At 48.9% G+C, this 25,739-nt stretch overlaps 1 protein-coding gene across 22 annotated transcripts in view; it reads right to left on the bottom strand.

Annotated features, from left to right (window-relative positions):
- Positions 1-25,739, bottom strand: part of Mtmr14 (myotubularin related protein 14) — a 43,003-nt gene that overhangs the window by 1,690 nt on the left and 15,574 nt on the right. For 9 of the 22 annotated variants that reach the window (XR_015685577.1, XR_015685576.1, XR_015685578.1 and 6 more), the window contains 13 exons: positions 24,341-24,463; positions 23,054-23,127; positions 18,627-18,697; positions 18,046-18,120; positions 13,871-13,937; positions 13,322-13,407; positions 12,999-13,075; positions 12,722-12,758; positions 10,613-10,680; positions 9,722-9,780; positions 9,410-9,548; positions 8,596-8,775; positions 1,977-2,132 (listed from right to left, as the gene is read on the bottom strand). Coding sequence is in view for 19 of the 22 variants with exons in the window: in NM_001107880.1 (NP_001101350.1) it covers positions 1,977-2,132; positions 8,596-8,775; positions 9,410-9,548; positions 9,722-9,780; positions 10,613-10,680; positions 12,722-12,758; positions 12,999-13,075; positions 13,322-13,407; positions 13,871-13,937; positions 18,046-18,120; positions 18,627-18,697; positions 23,054-23,127; positions 24,341-24,463 (1,212 nt within the window). In the remaining 3 variants the exon portion in view is untranslated. The remainder of the gene's footprint in view (positions 1-1,976; positions 2,133-8,595; positions 8,776-9,409; positions 9,549-9,721; positions 9,781-10,612; positions 10,681-12,721; positions 12,759-12,998; positions 13,076-13,321; positions 13,408-13,870; positions 13,938-18,045; positions 18,121-18,626; positions 18,698-23,053; positions 23,128-24,340; positions 24,464-25,739) is intronic. The other 13 variants (XM_087657580.1, XM_087657570.1, XM_087657585.1 and 10 more) reach the window with 4 other exon arrangements.

Raw genomic sequence — 25,739 nt, 5'->3', positions numbered from 1 at the left:
GGGCAGTCCTGAAACCAAGAGGAGGAGGAGAGACAAGTGCCCAGGGGAATAGGCTGGTGGGAGTTGTCTGAGAGGCAAAGAGAAGCAGCATGCTCTGGGCAAAGCAAAGTCAAACTGATCCTACAGCAGTACAAGGAAAAGGAGGCGATGCCTACCCCTGCAACCCCGAGGTTTCTGCTGGCACTGTGGGGAGACATGTGTCCTTGAACCTTTCTAATGAGGCTTTTCTCAGGCTGGAGGCCATGTGCGTGTCTCAGCTTCTCTTAGGCTTCAGTGGAGAAAAGGACGTCTCTCTATCCATATAATACAAGGGATAGCAGCCAAGGGCCTACCTGCATATTCACATGGCCTCTTACCTTCAGGAAGCAGAAAGGTCAAAAACCAATCTGTTTAGTGACAAGAAATGGAACCAAGACAGGGCACTGATGTATGCAGGACAGAAGCAGGCAGTGGGGCTGGGATAGCAAATTTTTCCAGAGCTGCTTAACAGGCTTGGGAAAGTCAAAGCTAAGAGTCCAAGACATAGACTGGGAACAGAGCAGCTAGGATTTATAGTGAGTGTTGTCCTAATGAAGTTCAATGTCGTCTTCACAAGGAATGGAAAGAGACTCCAATTCATAATCTGTTCTTTTGAGAAGTTGCCAGATCTGGGGCGCTGGCTAAGAACTCAGAGACCACCTCAGAACTGGTTTGTATGACTGGATGATGTGGGCTGCCTCTGCATGCTTCTGAGGCGACCCACGCTGTCCCGAGAGGATTCTTCCACCACTCTGGCAGAATACTTCTTAAAAAAGATCGAAGGACTTTGTCTTCCAAAAATGGAATGGGGCTGTGGCTTGCGCTTGCTTGGTAGCGTGCCTGCTTAGCATGGATGAAGCTGAGCTCCATCTTCAGGACCACATAAATCAGGCTTGGGGGCCCTGCACGTAATCTGGTGATGACAAGTTCAAGGTGACCTCTGGCTACTACTATACCAATCCAACCTAGGCTAGAGATTCTGTCTCAAAAACAAATCCTCAAATCAAAAACCTAAGATCTAGCTTTGTGTCTTGGGGCCTGCCTGCCAGGGCAGCTGGGCCAGGCAATGGATACAGAAGTCCTATGGTGACCTCCTGGTTATATGACCAGGACCCTGGGAGTATTCAGGTATCCCAGTGTCTGTCAAGCCCCTGTGTGACTTCAAGAGGACCTGCATCTTTCCCAATTTCCAGAGTAACTTGCCTCCAATCCAACAGCCAGGGGTTGAATGTTGTGAACCGGATTCCAGTAGTGGTTGGGTGAGTCCCTATCCTTTCCAGCCATCCCGACATGGTTTGAGGTGAGAAGGAAGGCTTACAGAAGGGCCTGTTATTATGTACATCTGAGGAGCAGGCTTTATTCCTGGGCCACTGGAGGTTCTTTCCTGCCTGACATCTACAAGTCACAGACGCTGGCAAGGTGACATGTAACTTTCCCAGAGGAAGAGGCTTATGATCCAGCAGTGCCAGCCAATCCTTATTTTTGTCCTTAAGCAAAAGTGGAAGAGTTGGGGTAGAAAGGAACTCTTGGTTCTGCTTGCATTGCAGACCCAGGATAACTCAGTGCCACTCTGCTCTGGCCTCTAACATACACCTACTTTCCTACCCCACTGTTCTGATTTCAAAGGATTCTTATGTCAGGCAAAGCCTCACACATAAATAGAATCCTCTAAAGTTACAGTCCAGCTAGCTTCCCCTCAGGGTACACCTGACACATCTGTGGATGGGCTTTTGGATGCTGAGAAGAGTGAACATGAAGCCTAAGGCACTTCCTGAGCAGCCACAGGAGTCTTTCACTCCCTGGGGATCCACAGGCTTCAGACAAATGGGGGAGGGGCAAAGACCCCAAGCTGTTCCCTCAGGTCAGCCTCACCCTCACTGCTGACCAGCACTCCTGATTGCTCTCCAGCTTTTGACAGGGGCAGGGGAGTATCCTGCCTTCTCAAGCAAGACACTTACAGACAACTGTTAGGGAGCTCATCCTGGAAGCTGAAAGGGAGAGAGGAGTCTGTGTGCAGGACAGGCCGTTCCTGAATACTGCCACAGCCCGATACCATCTGCCAGCTGCCAAAGTCTGTGGAGAGAGAGGATCCGGGCAGGGGATGGTCCACTGATCTGGGGCAGAGAGGAGAGAGAGGGGAGATGATGTAGTCAGTCATATGCCTGACAGGGTGCTCTGGGGAAGAGTGGGCAACAAAATGGCCCTGTGCCACGGCTGTGAGGTTCTGATAGAGCAGCTGAAAGCCAACTACTTTCTTCAAATGAGCAAACAAAACTGGGTAAGGAGTGACTGAGACAGAAGACTGAGGTGTGCTAGGCTGTGAGGAGTGCTTTGTACAGATACAGAAGCCAAAGACCAAGAGCAAAGCAGGGCAACAAGAGGTTCCCCAGACCCAAAGCCTGTAGCAGATGTGCCTTTCCCAGAGCTTGCTGCCGTAAAGAAGCACCTCAACAGTAGCTGTCACGAAGATTAGGCTGGCACTGGGCCCAAGGGCAGTCACCCACTCTGTGACATGCATCTGTGCTGTGTGGAACCCAGGCCCACTGAGAGCTTATCAGAAGGGAGGACAAGCTTTTTGGAGCACTGTGGAGGGTAGGGTGGTGACCTAGATGGAAGAGTGAACAGACGGAGTCCTGAGGTCCCCCTTCTTCTGCAGCTCCTTCCAGGAGCCAGAGTTTGTATTCAAGAGCACCACAGAGCAAATTCACAGCTATGCCCGGAGGGGAGGGATGAATCAAATCAGGCTGCAAATTGACAGCTCCATCAGGCCTCTTCTGACAAGAGGGGGGTTTGGAGTTGGGGAGGGAGCTGTGCTGCTACCTCCCCACTCAGGCTACGCTTTCTCCTCTGTCCTGGACAGCAGCTGACCTGTGGGTGTCTGGGAAGCTGCAAGTCAGTCTCTGGCATCAAGCCCAGAACTCACTACATAGCCCAGGCTGGCCTCAAATTTGAGCAGTCCTCCTGTCTTAGCCTCCCAAGTGCTAAGACTGACCTTTTATTTTTTTAACTCAAGAATAGCAAATACAGCTCCCACAAGGATCCAGAAACAGGGCTGGAGTATGAACAGTGGTGGCCCAGGAAGCAGGGGTGGGGGCAAAATACTTTACCTTAGTTAGCTTCTGGCATCAGTGGATCCTGAGGTGACAACACTTCCCCTTCCCTCACCACATTATTTTAGCCAATCTTTTTTTTTTTTAATTTTACATGCATTCGTGTTTGACTGCATGTATGTCTGTGTGAGAGTATCAGATCCCCTGGACCTGGAGTTATAGACAGTTGTGAGCTGTCATGTAAGTGTTGGGAATTGAACCCAGGTGCTCTGGAAGATCAGCCTGTTCTTTTAATCACTGAGCCATTTCTCCAGCCTCTGATTGGCCAATCTACTGTCAAGCATCCATGACCTAAGTACAGTTCTGGTGATCTGTTTGAAAGATGCCTACAACAAAACTATGCAGTCCAAGTTGTCTCTGAATTCGTAGCAATCCTCCTGCCTCAGCCTCCCTCCACACCAAGAACGGAGTTTCATTTTTATACCACATTTATATATATGTCTATGTAATCCATGCATGGCACAGTGGATATCAGGACACAACTTGCAGAAATTGCTTCTCTCCCTCCACACGTGGAAACCTGGGGATCAAACTTAGGTCATCAGGCTGGGCGCACCATCTCATAGGCTTTATGAGGTTTTTGTAAACTCAGGTTTGACAACATACAGGTTTGTCCTAAACTAGAAGCACCTTGAGAGAAGGGAAAACAAATGGCTTTCTACATTAAAAGCTGCTATGAACTGGAATGCCTTCAACACAGGCCTTGCCACATTCATCACTGTGGTGACCCTTGGCCAAGTGTGATGTCTTTAGAGATGAAAACAGAACATGGTCTGTCTAGTACTTGACAGAAAGGTGCATGAAGCCAGGCTTTCCAGTTTCTAGATAAACCTCAGACCTGCAATCACAGCCAGCCTCCACAGAGAAGCCTGCCCTGGGTGTTCTGGCTGTGCTGGGCCTTTGGCCAGCGCAAACTTCCAGCTGAGGGGCACAGCTTGGCTCCTCGGTCTCCACAGCCTATCTGATGGGTAGACTTTTCCCATCTTTAGCAACTTATGGGGAAACAGCTCTGAGACTCAAAGACGATTAGAGAGTGAGGAGTGGAACACCTGAGCAGAGGAAGCTGGGAAGACGAGACAAGACATTCCTGGACAAGAAATGCAATGAAGTTTCTCAAGGCCCAAACCTGGAAGCCCGCCCAGGGAATGTGTAACTACTGCCTAGTTCCCCTTAAGCACTATGGTCCCCTGGGGTAGTCAATTCCTTTTGATTTCCAGAGGCAGTACCAGGTAAGAGCACAGCAAGAGGGTATCCCTCTTACAGGACAGAAAACACCTTTCAGTGAGCAGCCACTCTTGAGAGACAATGAAAAATTTCAAAAATGAACACGAGAAATTCCTACCTGAGATAAAAGTTAAAGACTAGGTTATGTAAAATAACCATTCGGCTCTTGCATTTGAAGACACTTAACACTTGGATTACAGCAGACTAAACAGACAGAGACAAAAGGTAAGTGTCCTTCTGGAGGGACCTGTGTCTCATACAAGGAGGGGAAGAAGAGCTGTAGCAAGCTCAGTATTTGGGTCACCCTCACCAGCTTTAGTTAAGGCTCCAGCTCTGGGCTCCTCCACAAGTGTCAACAAAGCCTGCAAAAACAGAAGTCTGAATTTTCACCTCCTGCTCAAGCACCAGAAAGAGCATGGCCAAGCGCCCCTTAGACCCGGGCTGTGGGGCTTTGTCCTAGACCAGGGTTGGGACCTCAGCCTCTGCACAGGTGTTGCTCCTTGGCAACACCTTATAGTCCAGGCCCAGTCTCCCTACCTCCTGGCAGACACCTAGCTAAGGGCAGTTACACCAGGGAGCTTTGAGCATCTGTACTGAAACACAAAAATACAGATACAAAGAGTTACTGGCTGAATCCAGGCAAGCATAAGTCTGAGTGAGGCACCGGGCCTGGCCTTTTACCAGCTGTCCAGTGCCCTGACATGGCTGGCAGATGATTGATAAGAACAGTTCCTTAAAAAAAAAGCTACAGTTTCGGAACATTTGTGGAAAGAACAATCATCTATCATGGCAGGTATGAGAGGCCTGACTTCATTACTCCCATTTTATCCTGATTTACAGGGCTCCGGGTTACTGTTCCTGTTTAAGAATGGGGTGAGAAAACTGAGCTCTGAGGGAACTGATTTTTTCCCCCCAAGTTGCACAGCTGGGAAGGCTAAAGCTGTGACTGAAATCAGGTTTGGCCCATGCGGATTCTAGCCAATTTTCCTTAAAAACAAAACCAAATGAAGACAGGGGCTCACCTTGTAGCTCTGGCTAGCCTGGAACTCACTATGTAGACGAGGCTGACTTCAGACAAGTCTACTGCTTCAGCTTCCTTAGTGCTAGGATTAAAGGCATGAGCCACCACTGCTGGCTGATTTTCCTTCTTAATATGAGTAAGGCTAGCTCACGAAGAGGTCTTTTAAGTGTGACTGAAGAGAAGGCCTTTACGAGAGCCTTCTGTGTGAGAAAAGAAAGCAAGGGGAGTCTCAGGAGCTGCCAGCAGCCACTGTGGCAAGATGGAGACAGCTGGCCAGAGGAGCAACGAGAAGGAAACACAGAGGACTATACCCAGGTAAGAGTATACCTGAAGTACCTTTTCTACTTGCCTTTTCTGTTCCCCTTACTGCTTTTTGAAAGCATCTCAACTAATCATGCTGTCATAGAATGTCTAAAGGTAGCTTCCTGTCTGAAGAATCTGATTACAGATTAGAAAAAGGAAAGGCATTCACCAGGTGGCCAATGACCTGAAGGGAATAGCGGAGCCGGGGCCTAGCCTTTGAGGAGCCTATGTGTTACCGGATCCAGACTCGTCCTCTTGACACCAATCATAAAGGCAACCTGGGATGCATCTCAAGGATGGCCCCATGGCCTCTGCCCAAGAACCTGGGAGGGGACTCTTACTAAACTGGCCTTTCACTTTTTATATTTGAGCATGTCGGCCCCACAAGGCCTCCTACATTCCTAAGGGCTCATGGAGAAGTCTTGGGGCTCAGTCTTCTCCCCAGGGTCTCAAGCTGGGACTGCCTTAGATATGTCAGTACCCATGTTAGGTCTGCAGGACCGCAAGTGTGTGGTGCAGAGAGCAGGCAGTCTTCTCTGCTGTGTAACAGCCTGGGACAGAGCTCACTGCTTTACAATGAGCAGGTGGCAGTGCCTGGGGAAGCAGCTAACTGGGCAGCAGAGGTTAGGTCCTGTGTAGCTATTTAGCTATTCAGCCAGGCTGTTGGTGTCTCTCAGCCAAGCTCATCTGCTCTTCAGGCAGCCTGGCAGCAAGCTGGGCTCAGTGGTGCCACCATCTTCTTGGTCATGGACAGCACTGTGCCAGAACCCCCACCTCACTCATAAAGAGACATGAGAGCAAAGACTGAGGCCATGCCAAGGTGGAGCAGGGTGACTTCCTAGTGTAGGCTGTATAATCAGAGCCCTGTGGCTAATTATACAATGGCAGTGAAAAGCCAAAAGTTGATTCCCAATGAGAAATGTGGACTGAAGCCTGGTGTGTATGAATCAACACTGTACAGAACTCCCCTCCCCACTTCTTGAGCAGAGCCTCCCGTTCCTCTCATGGGGTCCCACCTTAAGTTTAGAGAAATGTGAAGCACACACGAGACCTAGCACACATTAGCAGTGACTTGGCAGTCAGATGGCTTTCTTAAAGGGGTGTTTTCCACACAGAAGTGCCTGTAGCACTCAAGGCCTGATTGGCTACTGTTACCTAAGAGGCAGAATAGCTAATGACAGGATCCCTCAGGCACTTTGAGATAAAAGAGACTAAATTAATTTTAATGTTAATGGAAATACATAATTAGAATGCTCCAAATCAGAATAGTGTAGTCTTTTAAACCGCTGGCAGCAGATGTCCGATTCAGAATTGCTTTGCCTGGCTAGCTGGCCTGGCTCTGGGCAGATGCTGCTCACAACACCTGCCCGACACTGCCTGCCCAGTTCCCATTTAAGTCCACATTATCCTTGGCCTGGCCTTCAAGTATAGGGCTTTGAGGTTGGAGGTGGATCCCCCGTACTCCTCAGCCTCCCAGAGAGAGTTCCTTTGTAGACATTCTGGACCAGCTGATAAAGTCACTCACTCAAAGGTTTAAAAAACAATCCAGGTTTGAAAGAAGTGATGACAGTGGGTGAGGAAGCAGAAGGAGTACTGACAGGTCAACATGAGTTGTCTATAGTGGGGTGAGGCCTAGATGGCAAGCAGAACCTTCTGGTTTCCTGCCCAGTTACTCAGTGGTGCTACATAGGCAGAAAAGGAGGCAGGGACCATAAGCAAGAGTCTTATAGTGCCACCACAACCCAGAGTAGCCCTAAAGACAGCCAAGTGCAGATGAGGGTCACAGCATAGGCACACATGCTAGCCCCACGTGTAGGATGTAAGCAGGCACAGGCAATGTGGGGTGTCTGCTTGGCCCTAGCTCTATTTAGTCAGAGCCACCAAGGCTCCAATGGGCTATACTCTTGGCTTAACAAATGCATCAGGGAGGATCTGCAAATGGCACTGAGATGAAGGGCTCACCTGTAGGTGGGGCACATGGGCCACCTCTGGCCAGAGCAGCTGACATCATGCTTGCCCACCATTCACTGCTCTGCCTCCTGTCTCCTATTGTCCAGTGAGTGAAGGAGGGTACCAGAAGTTTTAACCTTTTAACAGGCCTGCTACCAAGAACACCGAGTCAAAAACCTACCAGGACATTATATGGCAAAGCTGGGATCAAGTCTAAGTGGGATTCCAGAGCTCATGTCCACTTTGCTAATCCTCTAGTGACCTCTTGGCCCTGTAGTGTTTTGTTCTGTTCAGAAGGGCTATGAATTCTCTAGGATTTAGACAGGAGGGCAATCAACACTCATTCTTTGGAATATGAAAGGGAAAAAGTAGGACCACCAGCTGGGAAATGCTTTCCCCGAAGTGCCAGACCATGCCCACCCCCATTCACTGGCCCTGCTGCACACTCAGTTTTAACTTTACCCAGGAGGCAGCATGCTGGCCTCCTCATGGCACACCTGTCCTGGATCAGTTGATGCTTTTTCAATATATACTGAGCTGCTGTGGTTTTCCACAGCCATACATCTGGTTGAGCCTTCTCTGTTGTAGCTTCTCCACCAGGGTGGACATAGGATGCGAGATATAATGAACCCAGAGTGTTCCGACCCATCTTGAGTAACAATGGGCAGTCCAGAGGTCTGGCTCTTCCAAAGATGACACATGGTGGCAGTCCTGACCATCATGTTTGTGTACCCATGTATTGCACAGCATTCCAGGAAACGATTACAAATGTTTTTAAAAACCAGTGAAGTCTCTGTGCCCCAACAGCAACGAATCCCTCAAAAGAGTGAGCCTGCTAAGCACACACGTCCTTCAGCTACCCCCATCAACCAGCTAACTTAAATGTGAGACAGCCCACTTCCAACCTTGATGATGGAGGAAGGCCAGCCGCATCTTGCAGCAGGCTCCTAACCCCTTGAGGTTCCTCACCTGGGTTTGGGGACCTCAAGAGGACTGCTGCCCATCCTGAAAAAGTTGTCAGAATGGTTTGAGGATGAAGAGCTAGAAGACTTGGCTTCAGTGAACCCATGGTGTGAAGGTAGGCGGTCGTCAGAGGGCTGTGGCCGGCTCCAGAGCATACTCTGTGGGGAGGATGAGTGACTCTTCCTCCTGTGGCAGAAGAGCAAGGCTGTCACTACTAGACCCCCAGAGTCACTCTGTATATGGGGAAAATGTCAGAAATACTTGGACCTCTCCCAGGCTCAAGGCAACAAGGGCTGGGACTTTAACTGAGAGGCTAAGACAGTCCAATGCATTGGCCCATTAGCCTCAGGTCATTCAAGAACATTGTTCTTAGTGGCACACTAACTGCTCCACTCTCTCACTCACAAGTGCTACACAGACTCTGCCATGTGTCTAAGGAGGCCCCAGATCTTGCCACATTCTCATGGGAGGATCCTCAAAGGAGGTCCCTTACCATTACATACCCAGCTTTTACGATGGCTCCCCACATGTCCTGGCACAATGGACCACATTGGACAAGTGTTCTTCCCTCCCCCATTTCATTGCTGCTCCTTGGTCCCATTGGGATCACCAGCCCTTTAGCTTTTGGGCTACCATGCAGTGCACCTCACCAACCAGATGGCTGGGCTCTGAGGCCCAGTACTGACAGCAGGGGATGAAGCTATGCTCTCAAGCCTTCTGTCAGAGCCCTGTTTGTTCCTGGGGCTACAGCCTGGCCCCCTAGGGCTGGCGGCCTTGGGCTACAGCTGTGAGTTTGCTCTATCTCAGTCTGGCCCCTCACCAAGCTGCCTGAGTTGGTGCTCCTGCCGGGACAAGTTCCACAGCCTCATAGCTGAAGCTGCCCACAGCTCCTGGTGAGTGCTCCAAGACCAGGGAGAAGTCGCTGCCTAGGCTGGTTGTGCTGCCTCGATCTCTGTGTCCTGAAAACAGCAGAAAGTTAGCATGCTACCTTCCCCACAACCAGTCCACTACCCATCTCCCGGCTTTCCACACTATGTGGCTACACAAATAAGCTTCTAGCATAGTCCCCCATGTGATCTATGCTCAGATGGCTATGGTGAAGAAGTGAAGCCTGTTAGGGGACAGGACTCACTCAACATGCAGATATCTTCCACAGTGAAGCCTGCATCCCGAGTTGGCAAACTCTTCCTCCTAGAATGACAACCCCAAGCAGGAAATTTCAGCTGTAGCTGGAGTTTTTGCTCTTCTCTCCACTGACTTTGCCCAGCCTGAACAACAGTTCCAAATCCTGGCACCTCAGAGATGGGCCCTACCAACAAGAGTCTGCCAAGTAGCAGGCCTACTTCCAGGCTCTACTAGTCTGCTGGTCACATTGCCAGACTCGAGTCAACGCAGCCTGCTTTTCCTTACCATCTTGGCCATTTGGGACACAATTGTGGCCCAACAAATGGCAAATTTAGGTAAAGAAGACAAGTCAACTTGCAGGATCCAAGTTCTCATTGAGTTCTAGAGCAACTTCCAGACATACGAGACTGTTCTCCAGGCTGGAAGCAGATTTCTGCTGCGCTGTGCAGATGACCAGGCTGGTTTTGAACCCAAGATCTGCCTGCCAAATTCTGGGACTAAAGATGTGCACCATGATTGTCCAGCTGAACATGATTCAGTTTCTATGGGGTCATATTCTGAGTTTTTTCTTTTAATGGTACTGAAGCTTGAACCCAGGGCCTGGAGCATGGTGGGCAGACACTGCTACTGAGCGACATTTCCACCCACAGATGGGCTACTATAGGGCTCAAGGGGGATGAGTATCAGCTCAAGCTCATGAGGAGTGGCGAGGCCTCCTTCCCACAGGCTTGTTTCTTTTTCTACAGCACCACCAGCTCCTCCCCATGAGAGACTACTCAGTCCCTCTTCACTCAGGACCTCAGCATGGACACTTGGCTCTAGTGGTCAGGGCTAGGACACATGGCAATACCCCACTGTGGAGGAGTGCCCCTGAGTGCCTCTGCCTCCCTCCACTTACCTCTGGGTCTTCAGGCAGAACTCTTCGGAGGTGATATGCTTCAAAAAATTGAAGCAAAAGAAGAAAATCTGAAGGAGTGAGGAAAGGCAGAGCACAGTGAGAAGCTAGCCTTCCCCAGCGGGAAGACAGAGACAGCAACATGCAGAAGAGTGCTGCTGCTGCTCTGGTCAACACCTCTTTTGGGGAATGACTTTCGTTGGGGACTCTGTTTATGACTGATGTGGGTCATACAGAGGGCTCAGCAGGGCTGGGCAGGTGCCCATAGGCTGGGGTAGGGAAAATGTAATTTGCTTCTTTTCTGGGAACACAGAGGTCCAATGTAGAGTCTTCAAACCTTCAACACACATATTCTCAACTTTTACAATGAAAATAACAGCAGTTCCCACTTCCATCTAAGATCCCAGGGAGAGCTTCTGACAGGCAAGGGCAGCTGGGAGGGATTAATGGATAAGGTAGGACAGAAGAGGAAGGCATTCCATGGGGAGGGTGCACCAGATACTGAGTCAGAACTGGGGTAGGGCAGCCATGGTTGAGCTGAGCCTGCTATGCTCTGGAACTGTAAGGCCTAGGTCTTCACTGTGAAGTGGGTACGGACAGGAGACAGACTCTTGCAGCAAACCCATCAGCAAATCCCAGCCAGTACCCTAGTCCAGTGGCCTCTAGAAACATACCAGAGACTTTTATTTAGCCTGCACAATATACCAGGCTATATACCACCCAGGGATCCCATAATGTACAACCAACCCATGAGACTCAGGGAAACACCCATACATTCCCACAGGGCCCTGTAAGACCCCCCCCCCAAAAAAAAAGGCAGAGGGTTGCTCAGATCTGGTGCTCAGATCTGGTCAGTAGGAAAGGCTGCATTACATAAAATGACAGAGGTGTTTCATCAGACTCTTGAGCCTTTTAATGTGCTAATGTATCCTGGGAATCTCAAAGATAGAAGACAGGGTAAAGAGGCCCTTACCAGCGGTTTTTAGCTTGCTATATTACAGAGGTTGTCTGTAGTCTGGAGGGAAAAGCCACGGCCCTCCATTCCTAGAGACCCGTATGCATACACTGAGAGACTTGAAGGGTGGGACTCAGAGCCCAGTCAGTCAGCCTCATTTTTGCCCTTATTCTCTGAAGGGAGCATCTGGCTTGCTCTGGGGGAGGAGGGAGATGCGAGTAGAGGACAGAATGTCCTAAAGCACCAGCAAAATCTCCAAAGAAGCTACAGAGAGGCCTTCCGCCCAGATTTCAATGCCAAAGGCTCTGCCTCTGGCAGAGTTCATGAGGCCTCTGAGGAGCAAGCTTATGAGCTCTGCAGACACATAAGTGCTCAGAGAGATTTGGAAGGGAGATGAGCAGCTGGGCACAAGCAACAAAAGAAAGCTGGAGATAAGACGCCCAGGAGGGAAGCAAACTTGGGAGTGGAAGGGAGAGAAGGAAGGATGCTTCTGGACATTGGGGGTGGGCGGAGACAGCCAACACTGTCCGATAGGCATCTGTATCTCTCAGTGAGACACCAGGAGACTCAAGGTGAAACATGCTGTTCAAGGTCACCTAGGCGGTAAGCAGGACCAGGAGACACTCAAGCCAAACTTCAGATCTGATGCTGGGGGAACTACAAACAGGCAAAGATGTGGAAAGGGCAGACAGGATAGAGGAGGCAAGGCAGAGGAATCTGATCACTCTGAGACGGAGAGACGAGGAGGACCTGGAAGAGCCTGCAGATGAGAAGCAGGCAGAAGCCTGGGTGTACAGACCACCTTGGAAAAGGGAAGGGACTCCAAGTGTAGCAGGATTGAAGACAGAAGCACTCCATGTTTCAGCTCTGAGCATGGAGTTATGGAAACCAACTTCTACACTGGTTCCCCAGCCAAGTACAGAAAGAAAATTAGCCTAAAATGATCATAGTAGCTGTGGCCAGAACTTTCTCTGTGGTAAAAGGGAGCCTGAGGTCCACACAGGGGGCTCTGCGCTCTAGCTTTTTTCCCACCACATGGCCTGAGGGAAGAGCATGGTAAGCTCATCCAAGTATCCTGGGTTGAGAAACTGCCTTCTCAACCAGAATGAATGTCCTTCTATGTTAAGGTGTGGTACATGTCTATGAGGGGTACTTACCTCCTCTCCTTTGCTGAGCCGATCTACCAACATGTGTCTGAAAAAGAGCAGCGAGAAGGTCAAAGCACAACACTGAGCTGAGGGAGACGTGACCCACAGACAGACCAAGTCTTTGGCACCGGTGCATCACATGAATCCTGCCAATACCTTTGATCCTTTCCAAAGGGAGCCAACTTGTTTTTTACCCCTAGCTATTTTCTTATCTCTGTTCCTCATAAGAAAAGCTAATACACCATGTACACACAACCTCAAAGGCCGGTGTTCCTTGAAGACTTACCCAAAGAGGAACCAGTCATAGGCCACAGTCAGGTAGAGGATCTCAGCAGGCTTCAGGGATGTGTGAATTAGCCCATCCTAGGAGAGATAAAGAGCAGCAAGGTCAGAAAGCTGCCTTCCTAGTACAGGCCAGGGGCAAGCCACACCATAGACATGCCCACCCTTACCCTACCCCACCCCCAATCAAGAACAGGTTTAAACATGACACTTGCTGAATGTACCCTCACACCAAAGTCTCTCTGTCTTGGAGACAATTAAGACACCAAAGGGTAGAACCTAACAGGGTCTCTGTATGCTCCCTGACCCCAGCTCACTCATACTCACAGCCCACAAGGAAAGGCGTAGAAGAGAGATGAAGAGGGGGGTCCGATCCCAGCCTGAGATACAGTGTACCAGCAGCCCGTGGTCATCTGTGGTGGAACAGGAACACCAAGTGAGAACCAGACAGAGTTCTCCTGAAAACCCTGTCTGAGAAAGGCCTGCAGCCTGGTGCAAATGAGGCCTCCAGGCCAGCTCAGTGTCCTCCTTCCCCCGGGGACCTGTCCAGAATTATTCCCTAATCTCATCCTGGAGCATCTGGAGCATCTAGACAGTGGGAACATCTGCCTTGGTTTCTAGCATCTCTTTAGTGTGCACATTAAGAATGCATAGGCCAAGGTCAGAGAACAAATGGTGGAAATTTTTTCTCTTCCACCTGGGCAGAGTCTATATACCCAATTCACTGAGTTTGTGCAGCAAGTGTTTTCAAGCTCTCAGCATCCTCTGGGTAGGAATCCAGCCCAGAAAGTCTCTTTGGTTTGGGAGATTCACTGAGAGGTGATCCCACCTTCCCAGTCAGCACTTTGCAGGCTTGGGATGCTGGGAGAGACTCACCGTCTCTGTTCATGATGAAAAGCAGCAGTTTCAGGTAGTTCTGTGTTTGTTGCACCAGGTCCCAACTCTGTTGGGCAAAACAGGAAAGGGATCGAGTAATAAATATGACCAGGAATGGACATTATAAATACTACCTCACACCATCACCCCCAAATAGCAAACCACAAAAAAAAACCCCAAAAAACAAAAAAACCCAAACCACTGTCTGTGCATAGTGACATGTGCCTGTGACCTCAGCACTCACTTAGGAGGTCATGAGTTTGGCTACAAAGTATGGAAAGTACCAAAACAAACAGGAAGGCCAGCTAGGGTGTGGTCAGTGGTAGAGCATATGCTTTGCATTTAAGAAATGCTGGGTTCTGTCCTAGTACCGAAAATCTAACTAAAATGCTGCCAGGTGTGATGGTATGCCCTTGTACTCCCAGCGTTTAGGAGGCCCAGGAAGGAGGATCAGTAAAATTCAAGACCACCCTCAGCTACGCCAGCCTGGGTATGAGACCCTACTTCAAACTAACAAATGGTGCCAAGCATGACATGTTGGGCGGCAATTCTATAAAGCTCTCAATCTTAAGCTCCAGGCCTCCAACCCCAGATACCTTGAGACTCATTCCTCAGTTCCAGAAGTTCTCCTTGCACCCATCTCCCCACGCCCTCCCTCACTCAGTGCTTTGAGAGTGAGGAAGGAAAGTCTTCAGCAGGTGCTCTCAAGCAACCATAAGCCAAGTGCTTCTCAGTCCAGGGGCCCCAGGGTGGATACTGCTTCAAACGGTCAGTCACGTTAAGGGTCATTCCTTCATCCGCACCACACGATGGAAACCAACACAAATATAAACCTTCTCAATCACCCTTACACTGAGGACTTGCCCTAACTGCTGTTCACTGCATGCTATTCTTTTGTCACCAGTGTTTAGCATGTGTGTAAGACACACCCCTGGGGTTGGAGAGCACTGGTTACGAGCACTAGCTGCTCTTACAGAGGATCAGGGTTCAATTTCCTGCACCCTGATCTGTAACTGCAGTTCTGAGGTGGCTCAAGGGAATCTCATATGTTCCGGCCTCCTTGCACACTTGTGGCATTGCACACAAGTGGTGCAGAGACATGCATGCAGGCAATTAGCCATATGCATTAAACAACAATGTAATGTTGTAATGCTATATTACATGAAGTGCTCCTGCCCTGGCTTGTAAGTGAAGGTCAAAGGAGCACTTTTGGGGTCGGTCCTTTCCTTCCACACCTCTGCATGGGTTCAGGGGATCAAATTCAGGTTGTCAGGCATGGCAACCACCATCTTTACCCACTGGGCCATCTGTCTGCAGCCTTTGCCTTTTTTAGCGATTGTCTTATTAGCCTAGGTTAGTCTCAAACTCATGTTCTTTTGGCTTCTGCCTCCTTAGTGGTGGGATTATACATATGTACTACCACGCCCAGCACTACACTCACTGTCTTTTGATGAATAAATAATGTACACAGTATATTTTTTTAAATAAGAGGTTCACTGGGTAGGAGTCAGGCAATACGCACAGGCTGCCAAGAATCTGTTTAAGCTGAATGAGAGGGCAGACCAGGCACTATGGAGCAGCCCACTCTCAATCTAAATTCCATGGAGGGGTCTGACCCAGTTCTGCAGAGCCGTTTTCCCTTGCTAGGGACAGCCTCTGCTCTCTTAGGACACAACTGCCTATCAGCGGTCGGGGCTGTGCAGAGAGGGTGGTGCATACCAGTGAGAGAGCACCTCCCTCAGGGGGAAGGGAACACGGCACCTGTAATTGCAATGGTTTTCCCAGGAATTTAAAGCAGACTCATTTACCTGACCCTCCCACGCCCCCAGAGAGTTCTGACCCACTTTCAGCAGCTCCAGAGACCTGCTGCAGCATTGTGCTAATAAAGCTATTACCAGCATGAGGGTCTCTTTACGCATCTGGCTCAACATGTAAGACACACTATTGCCAAGAGATTTCCTCTGAGCTGGGATTCTACAGAGTGAGGATAGCAGCCATAGACCAGGAAGCCTCGGGTTAGGCTTGCTGTGAAGATAGCAGCAGCAAGGGGAGGGCAGGAACCAAGGTGGAGGGCTCTGCAGAGTGACAAGCAGTGCAGATCTAAAGGAGACCTGGAAGACACAGCATGTCCCCAGGGCAGGGCCCAGGTATCTGAGGGGAGGCCTGTACTGGGGAGGCCGGCCCAAAGCCACACAAGGTGAGCTGAGGGTGAGTGTGGTACCACCCGACTCTAAGATTTACAGGAGACGAACAATAGTTAAGATCACTCTGAGGTATAGCACTAGAGAATCTGGGACCCTAAAGCTAACTAACATGCACAGAGGACAGGGTGCACTCCTGGCTGAAGATGACATGAGGAGACTCAGTGAGACCAACTGGCTTGACTGCTTCGTTCCATCCTGCCTCCATCATGTTCCTGAGTCATATCAGTGCCCATTCTCTGAAAACAGCTAGCCAGCGGCCTGCTTCTCACGAACATGAAGGCCCTCCAGCATGCCTGCTCAGAGAACACTTGCACTCAGGGAATCCTAATGAAGCCTAGGATAGGGCTGCTAAGTCTCACTCCTGGGGAAAGGGAACGTCTGCTCAAGGCCAGAAGAGCCCAACTGCAGCACCTCCCACTACTCAGCAGAGTCCTTTCTTACACCCTTCCCAGAGGAGACTGCCTTATCGGGTCTAGCACACACAGCCCCTTCTGTCACCCAAGGTGAGTAGGTCATCAAATCTAACTGGCACCTGCATAAGGAAAACAACTGGCTCCAGAGAGAACACAGGGGCAGCTTAGGGGAGAGGCTCTGCACACAACAAACTGAGGAGCTTGCAGGCTCTCCTGGTCATTTCATCTGTGAAGCCATAGCCCAGGCTGCAGGACTCCATAAGATACTCCAGATGCCAATGAATAGGACCAGATGTCTTTTCCTCTCTAATGGTCCTCTTACAGAAACACTTGTGCAGGAGGACACTGACATTTCCCTCCTGCATGTACTACTCAGTTGCCTGAGCATCTAAGCTGTGATAAGATAAACTCATGCTGGAGAGTTGGCATGGTGGGTAAAGGCACTTGTCACCAAGCTTGATGGCCTGAGTTCAAGTGAGACAGGGTCTTCTAAGTTGCTCAGCTGGTCTCAAACTTGCAATGATTCTCCTGAGTAAGTGATGACAGGCATGTGCTCCAATGCCTACCTTTCTGTGTGGGGACGTGAGGAGGAGATACACAAGCTGTGGGCCCTCATGGAACTCACAGAGCAGATCATTAGACCTGTGACTAGAGCTCAGTGGAAAATTCCAGGATAGACACACCCAGGGGGTTAATGGGAAGGTAGATCCAGGCATCCAATCATCAGGGATGGGAAGAGGAGGCAAATCAGGAAAATCTTCCTGAAGTGGACACAGAGCCAAATCCTGAAGGGCAAGGTGTCAGACAGACAGGAGGAAGCTGAGAAGAGGGCAGCCAGGCAACAGAATAGGACTTGGGAAAGGTGGCAGAAGAGCTACTTGTCCTGTCTGAGGCAAGTGGCAAGCAGCAAGGGAGACTCCCAGCAGCTGTCAGCTTGTGACAGTTAAACAGTGTAGAGAGCCAGCTCCATCTTTAAGGTTTCTGCAGTCAAATGAGGTCATGCAGCTCTGCACTTCTAACAGAACACATTAAAGGGAAAATGAAGAGTGGCTGAGCCCAGATGTGGAAAGACAGACTTGGAGAGGTCCTCAGAAGAGATCCCTCTGGTGGCCGAAGATCATCGCTTTACCTTCAGAAGACTAACTCCCTGGTCAAAAGCAAGCAAGGAGTGTTCTGTGTGACGGTGTACACCTTTAAGATCTTTGAATTCAGGGGTTGGGGATTTAGCTCAGTGGTAGAGCGCTTGCCTAGCAAGCCCAAGGCCCTGGGTTCGGTCCCCAGCTCCAAAAAAGAAAAAAAAAAGATCTTTGAATTCAAGGCTGGCCTGATGGTTTACACAAAGAGTTCCAGGTCAACTAGGGCTAAACAGTGAGACCTGATCTGGAAAGAAAAAAAAAGCATTTGCAAAGAGACAATTCAATAGACAAAGAGTTCCTCTTTGTCTGGGCTGGGGGATGTCAGAGCACCACAGCATTTGCACAAGGGTCTCAAAGGCCAGGAAACAGAGCCCCTTGGTCACACCATCTCCTTTCTACTGCCTGCATGACCAGGCCCTCACCTGATACTGGCTCCAGTCAATATTCAGAGATTGAGTCAGGAAGTCGGGGATGTTCAATGGGGCATCGACGTAGTCCTAAGGACAAAATGACACTGAGATGTAATTGAGCAGATACACTTGTGGCAACAACAGGTCCTAGTCTGAAGCTGGAACAGCCCTCCATAGTGCTTGGGGTACTCTGGAATAGCTTAAAAATGGCTGAAGGAGGGGTTGGGAATTTAGCTCAGTGGTAGAGCGCTTGCCTAGCAAGCGCAAGGTCCCCAGCTCCGGAAAAAAAAAAAATGGCTGAAGGAAGTTTATCTGTCAGAAACTGAAGTGTTTGAAGCTGCAAGAGAGGTTCCCTGTGCACAATCTGCTACCTGAAAAAACAATGCTGCTTCCAGGCAGCCATGAAAACTAGGGGGAGGAAACGGTGTGCTGTGAGACATTTACACAATGCTGCTTCCTATGTAAGCAGCAGAGGAAGATACAGACTAATTCAGGCAATAACAAAGAGAAGGGAAGTATTCTCCCTGGGAGGATGACTAGCTCTTTGTGGTCTCCTGTTACAAAGAAACATAGTTGAATATAGTCACTCATACCTGCTTCCAGTTAAATATGAGCCCTTCTGCCATGTAATCCCGATCTTTATATTCCTTGAAGAATTCACAGCCTGGAAAAGAAGAAAAGTTACAGCATTTCCTGTTCTGGTCAAAGAAGCTCTGGAGACAGCCCTAGATACAAAGAACTCACACCCAGCCTTCTAAACTGGTGGCCTTGAGCAGCTGAGGCTGACTGGAAGAGTGAGATCGACAGCCAGAGCAAGCTTTTGGCATCACTTTATTTCTAGCTATACAAGGTCCCAGTTGTTCCCAACACTGTGTTCCCTGGTTACTAGTGATGCTTCTCTCACTGCAGGTCCCTTTTTATCCTACAAGCCCAGTCATAGTGGGAGTCCACTGTCTTGCAGACACTGAGACATCATCTTTGAAGATGTGTGCAGCAGTCTTTCAGAGAGAACTGCACATCCTTGTTCCAGAGATATGGACTGCACCTGCAAGCTAACAAGTGCTCAGTTGACATTACCATCACAAATGTAAAGGTACTTTCTCCATTATTCAAACTCCCAAGAAACTCTACCAGGAGAGGCCTTGTCAACACAGGGAGAAACTGGGCAGGGAAGAGGCTTTGGAAGCAAGCCCAACTTCAAAGTTCAGTTTTACCTACACCCGTGACTGGGATTAAGTTAGCGAATGTCATAGAGCCCCACGTTTCCTACTTGTAGGATGGCTGCTTTAGGCTGAAATGCAGTAATACATGTAAGACAGTATAGTCACTTGCACAGCTGCTCAGGTACCTGTGACATTCAAATGACAACACATAACTGACATCACATCAATCTTGTGCCAACTTCTTGGCTTAGTCAACTAGCTTTTGGTTTTACAGAGACAGGGTCTATTGTAGCCCAGGCTAACCTGGAACTGGCTAGGCAGACTATGCTGGCCTTGAACTCACTGAGATCCATACCAGCGTCTGCCTACTGAGTGCACCAGCATTCCAGACTTTGTCAATTCTTGCTCGGCAAGCAGCACCCAGCCGCTTTGGTTAGAGATGAGGCTTGCCCCTGGCCTTTGTCAGCCTGCCTTTGTCAGATGAACACACCCACTTTGCTAGTAGATGCCCCTGTGGCATCAAGTCCCAGGGTAGGGAAGGCACCCGAGGAACAACGTAGAGTGACTTTTGAGTTCCTCAGCTAATGCTTGTGCTGACCCCAGCAGGCACGTGGCTGTGGCGACACAAAGTCCAGAGAGATTCTAGAAGGTAGCAACTTCTTAATTCTGTGAGCAGCCAGAAGCTGAGTTCCCAGGGACTTCCCACAGCTTGCCTCAGGGCATAAAGCGCCTTCTGAGGACAGGAAGTGGGGGTCCTAGCCCATGTGCTCAACTTGGCTTTCATTTCACATACTAATGCCCAAGGCTTGAAACAGACTAAGAAGTTAGAAGATAATCTTCAGCCTATTTTAGGGTACCTTACCAGGAGAAAGAGCAGCTGTAACTATCAGAGGCTTTGAGGCTTATGAGCCTGGGCTAAGAGAAGACCCCAATTATCTCTAAGGGCACTGTGAAATTCTCTGCTTTTCTCAACCCTGCCTGCTAGAGCAACCCCACAAGACCCAAGCTGAGTCACAACTAAGCCCATGATGTACACACTGTGATGTACACACTGTTTTTGTGAGGAACAGACAGGCACGGTACCAGGCAATTCCAGATCACATTATTACAGTAAGCTCCTGCACCCACTAGTGAGGGAACAAGCAGGGACAGCAACACTCCATTCCAAAGGAAACGAGTTAGTCATGTGCGGTAGAGTTTGGCCCCATCTATTCTGCTGCTGTGAAGGAAGAGCTGGGGGCACTGCCCATTTCCAATATAAGCTATCCTCAGTCCCCTGTGAGCCCTGAAGTACTTATAGAACTCAAGTGACAGTCCCTAAAGGCCAAAGGTATCATGACCTTCAATAATAGCAATTTCACTTCGTAAGTGACGCAGGCATGAAGAGGAAGTCAAGAACACAAGCGTGTTAACTAAAAGTGCTTCTTCTGTCCCTTTACTCTTTACAGCTGTGTCTGGCTCGTTTTCATTTTGGCTTGTCCTCTGTATCCTCCTCCACTCAACATAACATCACCAGACGAACGAAGCACATAAGTTTGATGGAAATTCAGGTCAGCAGAGGGCATCGGATCCCATTACAGATGGTTGTGAGCCACCATGTGGTTGCTGGGATTTGAACTCAGGACCTCTGGAAGAGCAGTCAGTGCTCTTAACCACTGAGCCATCTCTCCAGCCCCCAGATCATTTTTTTTCATGCCGTCATTTCTGCTCAGTTTTAGTAAGTACTTTTCCCTCTACATAACTGGGAATTATCAACTAGATAATTGTGTATCCTGCTCCTTACCTCATGTTGAGACAATCTCACTATGTAGTCCTGGACGTCCTGGACTGCACTACACAGATTAGACTTGACTTTACAGTGACTATCTCTGTCTCCCAAGTACTGGGATTATAGCTGTTTGTACCATGTGTTCCAACTCACTGTATTGAGCATTATTCTCTATGACTATGGAATATTTTGCTCTATCAATGGAAGTACCGTCATTTACTTTTTAAAAAACTTTTTCCCCATTAACTTATTCACTTATAGCCAATGGGAGCCCCTCCTCTCCTCCCAGTCCCCCTTTCTACTGAGCCCCCTCCTACACCCCATTTACTTCATTCTTATTCTTTTTTTTTTAAAAGATTTATTTTTTATTTATTATATATAAGTACACTGTAGCTGTCTTCAGATACACCAGAAGGGGCATCAGATCTCTTTACAGATGGTTGTGAGTCACCATGTAGTTGCTGGGAATTGAACTCATGACCTCTGGAAGAGCAGTCGGGTGCTCTTAACCGCTGAGCCATCTCTCCAGCCCCTTAATTCTTATTCTTAATGAACCTATGCCTCTCATTTTGCTATTACAGACAGACATCACACTAAGTATCTTCAGCCCTAAGCCAGATGGACTGTGATTCAATGACAGGTTATTAGGGAAATAAAGTGTGTTAACATTTGAGGAATCTGTAGTTGAGTTGGCAAACTACAACCGAAGACACCCTGCACAATAGCTATTGGAAGGAAGCACTGGGGCTGACACTACTTTTCCTAGCCAAGCCCTTTTTGGAACTCAGATATAAACAAGGATGTCTGTCTCTCAGGGGGCACATTTATCACAGAGTAGCTGAGGCTGTGGTTTCCTAGTAGCCTCTCCCACAGAGCCACTGATGGCTCTAGCACAGAATGCCAAGGGCATCAAGGGAAGATTGGATGTTTCTGAACAAGAACCTTTGCCTCAGTGTGCAGCCGGCATTGTCAGGCCCAGTGGTATCTTCATAACCTACATCAACCCAAAGTTGCTCTTGGGCAAGAGAAGGTTTCACGAGCCTTTCTTCCCACAAACTCCTCATAAGAACCATAACTTACAGAGCCTAATAGGGCTGGGTCTCTCCCTTTATTCTAAAACGGGTGTCATTATCCCACGGTATAAAGGAGGGAAGTGATTCTCACAAAGGTTGAGGGGCTTATTACAGCAAGGCCAAGGTTATACCCAGCCTACAGGGCACCAAACACATTGTGGCAGAAAAGTGTGTCTGAGACAGACACTGTGAGGACTGTCAAGGGTGGGTCTGAGGCCATCTCCTGTTTGAGGAGAACAAACAAGGAACTAGCTGGACCTTACACAGCTCTGTGAGAGGCTATTGCAGCCTGCTACTGGCTACATGTTTCTAAGGCTAGGATGGAAAGCCCGAGTCCAGACTGAGGGACGTGTCAGTGCTGAGAAACAGAGAGGTTTTGAGGTGAAGGTATTCTTGCTCTAATCCATGAAGCCTGGTACTCATGTTGAGTGAGCAGGGACAGTGGGGGACCAGTGACACACAGCTCCAGTTTCCAGTGTGAGAACACAACCTGGCCACAAAGAGATGCAAAGTGGTGTTGTAGACACCAGAATGCCCTGCAATCTAGGGAGGTTACTGTATAACTCATGACAGAGCACTGGTTTTCTGTCTGGGGTGACAGCTCTGGACACACATGAGAAGGCACGAACATGGCCAGAGCAGCATGAATGATGGCTGGCAGAGCAGACATGTCCCTTCCTCATGCGTGCAAAGGTCATGTGGCTATGCAAGGTTTAGTCTTCATGAGAAACCCCGGAGTTAAACTTTTCCAAGTACCAACTGCTACTTGAAGGGACCTGAAGCTCAGAGGACAAGTAATGGTTTTCAAGGTTGTGGCTCATGAGTGCCAAGATCAGATCCCTTCTCTGACTACCATCACTCCCTAGATTAGAAAATAAAAGACTCTGCAGGGTCCTTGTCTGACCCTCAATCATGACTTCTATGATCTGGGGCCCAGATATCCATGCTGCCTGATACAGCTCCTCCCAGAGCGTTCCCAGGAGGCATGTGCAGCAAGTTTGTCCCTGGTTTCCTACCTGGATATGGAATAGAAAGGAGAGTGAAGTTTGCATAGCGCTGGGCTTTGTCCACCTTCTCAGAGGAGGTTACACTGCAAGACAGGAACATGTGTTATGGTATCCCAACACACACACACACACACACACACACACACACACACACACACACACACACACACACTCTCTCTCTCTCTCTCTCTCTCTCACTCACTCACTCACTCACTCACATACTTCTAAATGAGTGTTAAGATTTTTTTTTTTGGAGCTGGGGACCGAACCCAGGGCCTTGCACTTGCTACAAGCGCTCTACCACTGAGCTAAATCCCCAACCCCAAGATTTCTTAAAATGAACTTTTTGCTAAAAAGCTGTCTGTGAGACTTAGGATTGATACCCTCAGCAGCAAACAATTATGAGTTCTTCCCTGTCCCCATGTGAACAACTCAAATACTCGGTCTTTTTTCACTCTAACAAAACAGCAGGCCTCAACCAGTACCCAAGGGTGGGAGGATAACCTTCCATATCATCAGCTCCATGGAGGCATGAGGCACATCCACTCTTGGTCCTGAGGGTGGGACAGAGCCGGACAGTAGGAAGGACTTCTCTACCTCCAAAGGCCACTCCTAAACACGGGAACATGTAACTGAGAGCATTGCACAACTGTCGTCCCCGGATTCGGGAGGCTGAGCAGGGAGGATCCTCACAAATTCAGGGCTAGTGTGGGCTACATAGTGAGTTCAAGGCTGTATTTCAAGACGTATCTCAAAAAAACCAAACAAAAAACCAAAACAAAGTAAAAGTAAAACAAAAAGAAAAATAAAAAACAAAAACTCCCACAGGAAAAAAAGAGGGGTGGGGCTCCAAGGATAGCTCAGTTGGTCAAGTACTTGCTATACCAGTATGAGGACTTGAGTTCAGATCCCTAGCACCTATGTGAAAAACTGGCAGTGGCTGCAAACACTGCAATCACTGTGATGTGACAGCAGAGATAGGAGATCTCCTGATTTCTAGCCAACTGCTTAGCTGAGCTGGTGAGCTCCAGGTTTACTGAAAGACTGAGTCTTCAAAGCTCAGGTAGAGAGCGTCGGGGAGGACACCTGATGCCAGTCTTTGGCTTCCATGTTCACATCACATGTGTATGGAGGACATCAGGACCTACTGCACAAGGCTGTTTCAAAATGCAGTGACGCTGCACAGACGCTGCACACACAAGCCCACCGAGGCCAGGGTGGCCATGCACTGTGGCCAGCCCTGCACATTGTGAACACAAAGCCTGAGTCTGCTCCTTGCCAGTGCCCTGTACTCACTTCATGCCAAACTTCACCTTCTTGTTCTCCACCATCAGGTCACAGATGTACTTGACTGACAGGTACTGAAGCAGCTTGATATCATAGCCTCTCACCTTATCGAAAAGGTGCGTGTCACCACTTCTGAAATAAATAGCCAGAGAAAGAGGTTGAGACCAGGTTGACTCAGAGAAGCATGGGGTAGGGAGCTATTTTAGGAAGTATGGAGGAAAACCTGTGTTCGATTCTTCAGAAGTCAGGGGTTAGGGGGGAGGGAAGGTGACTTTCCAAGAGATTATCCCTATCTTGGGACACGTTTCAAAGAAGAGCAATTTGCAGCCAGAGTGGGAAAGAGCTTTCTGCACTGCTTGACATTAAGCCAGAAGACTCAAGATAATCTCCAGTTCTAAAAGGCATCGAGCTGGTGGCTGAGACTCTTTAAACTTCAATTAGAGTTCATCTCCACCTCCCTCTTTTCCTTCCGTTTAGGACCATTTCAGTCCCATGCCTTACAGATAGAACAGACTGAGAATCTTCAACCGACACAGACTATTTAAGGGTGATTTGACCAACTGATTCAAGCCCGAGAAGGAAGAAGAGGAAGAGGAGGAGGAGAAGAAGTAGAAGAAAACATTCAAAATCTCAGGCTATTTTCTGTTCAGCCATGCAGATATGACAGCCGTAAAAGGGTTAACAGTCACTGCAATGTATTTTTAATGCCTGCCGCTTGGTCACTGCTGGCAGTCAGTTGCCTCACTAGAACTGTGTGCTGTGGATGACCTGGCCAAGGCAGACGTCACCTGACCTTGGGGGAGGCCAAAAACATTCTTGAGCACAAGCCAGAGCTACTACTTTCAAAGCTGATGGCAGAAGCCAGGCACAGCAAAGTACTGAGCCGCAGTGTGAGCAGTGGATCATACGAGGGTGCACTGTGCACCTTCAGACACACGGGACAGACGCCACCTCAAGACTCCGTGTGGCACCAACCACACGAATGAGGTCTGTAGTCTTGCTCATTAAAAACTATCTCAAAGTGGCAGAGTGTGGACCAGCCCATCTTTTCCCTTAAAGGAGATGCATGTCTCAAGTCCTAGAACTTGGGAAATGTGACAGGACCAGGACCTTGTCTACATAGGAAGTTCAGAGCCAGGCTGGAGACCTTCTCTCAAAAAGCCAAAAAAATAGAGTCAACCATTTTGGTTTTATGAGACTATCTCAAATGCTGTTTCCCCTGCACCCAACACACATACACACACACACCAAGGAGGAAAAAAAAGGAGGGTACATGTGAGTCAGAATTCAATTGAGGGACATAGTCGTTACACGAGGACTTTACCCCAACCCTGTAATTCAGAGCCAGGCGTGCTGAGTGACACCTGGCAGGTTCATACTTGGCAGACTAGCTGCATTCTGCCATTGT

The sequence above is a fragment of the Rattus norvegicus genome, chromosome 4 (assembly GCF_021556685.1).
Source record: "Rattus norvegicus strain SHRSP/BbbUtx chromosome 4, alternate assembly SHRSP_T2T, whole genome shotgun sequence".
Classification (NCBI taxonomy): domain Eukaryota; kingdom Metazoa; phylum Chordata; class Mammalia; order Rodentia; family Muridae; genus Rattus; species Rattus norvegicus.
The sequence above is the reverse complement of the archived record's forward strand: the minus strand, read 5'-3'. Positions and strand labels throughout refer to the sequence as shown.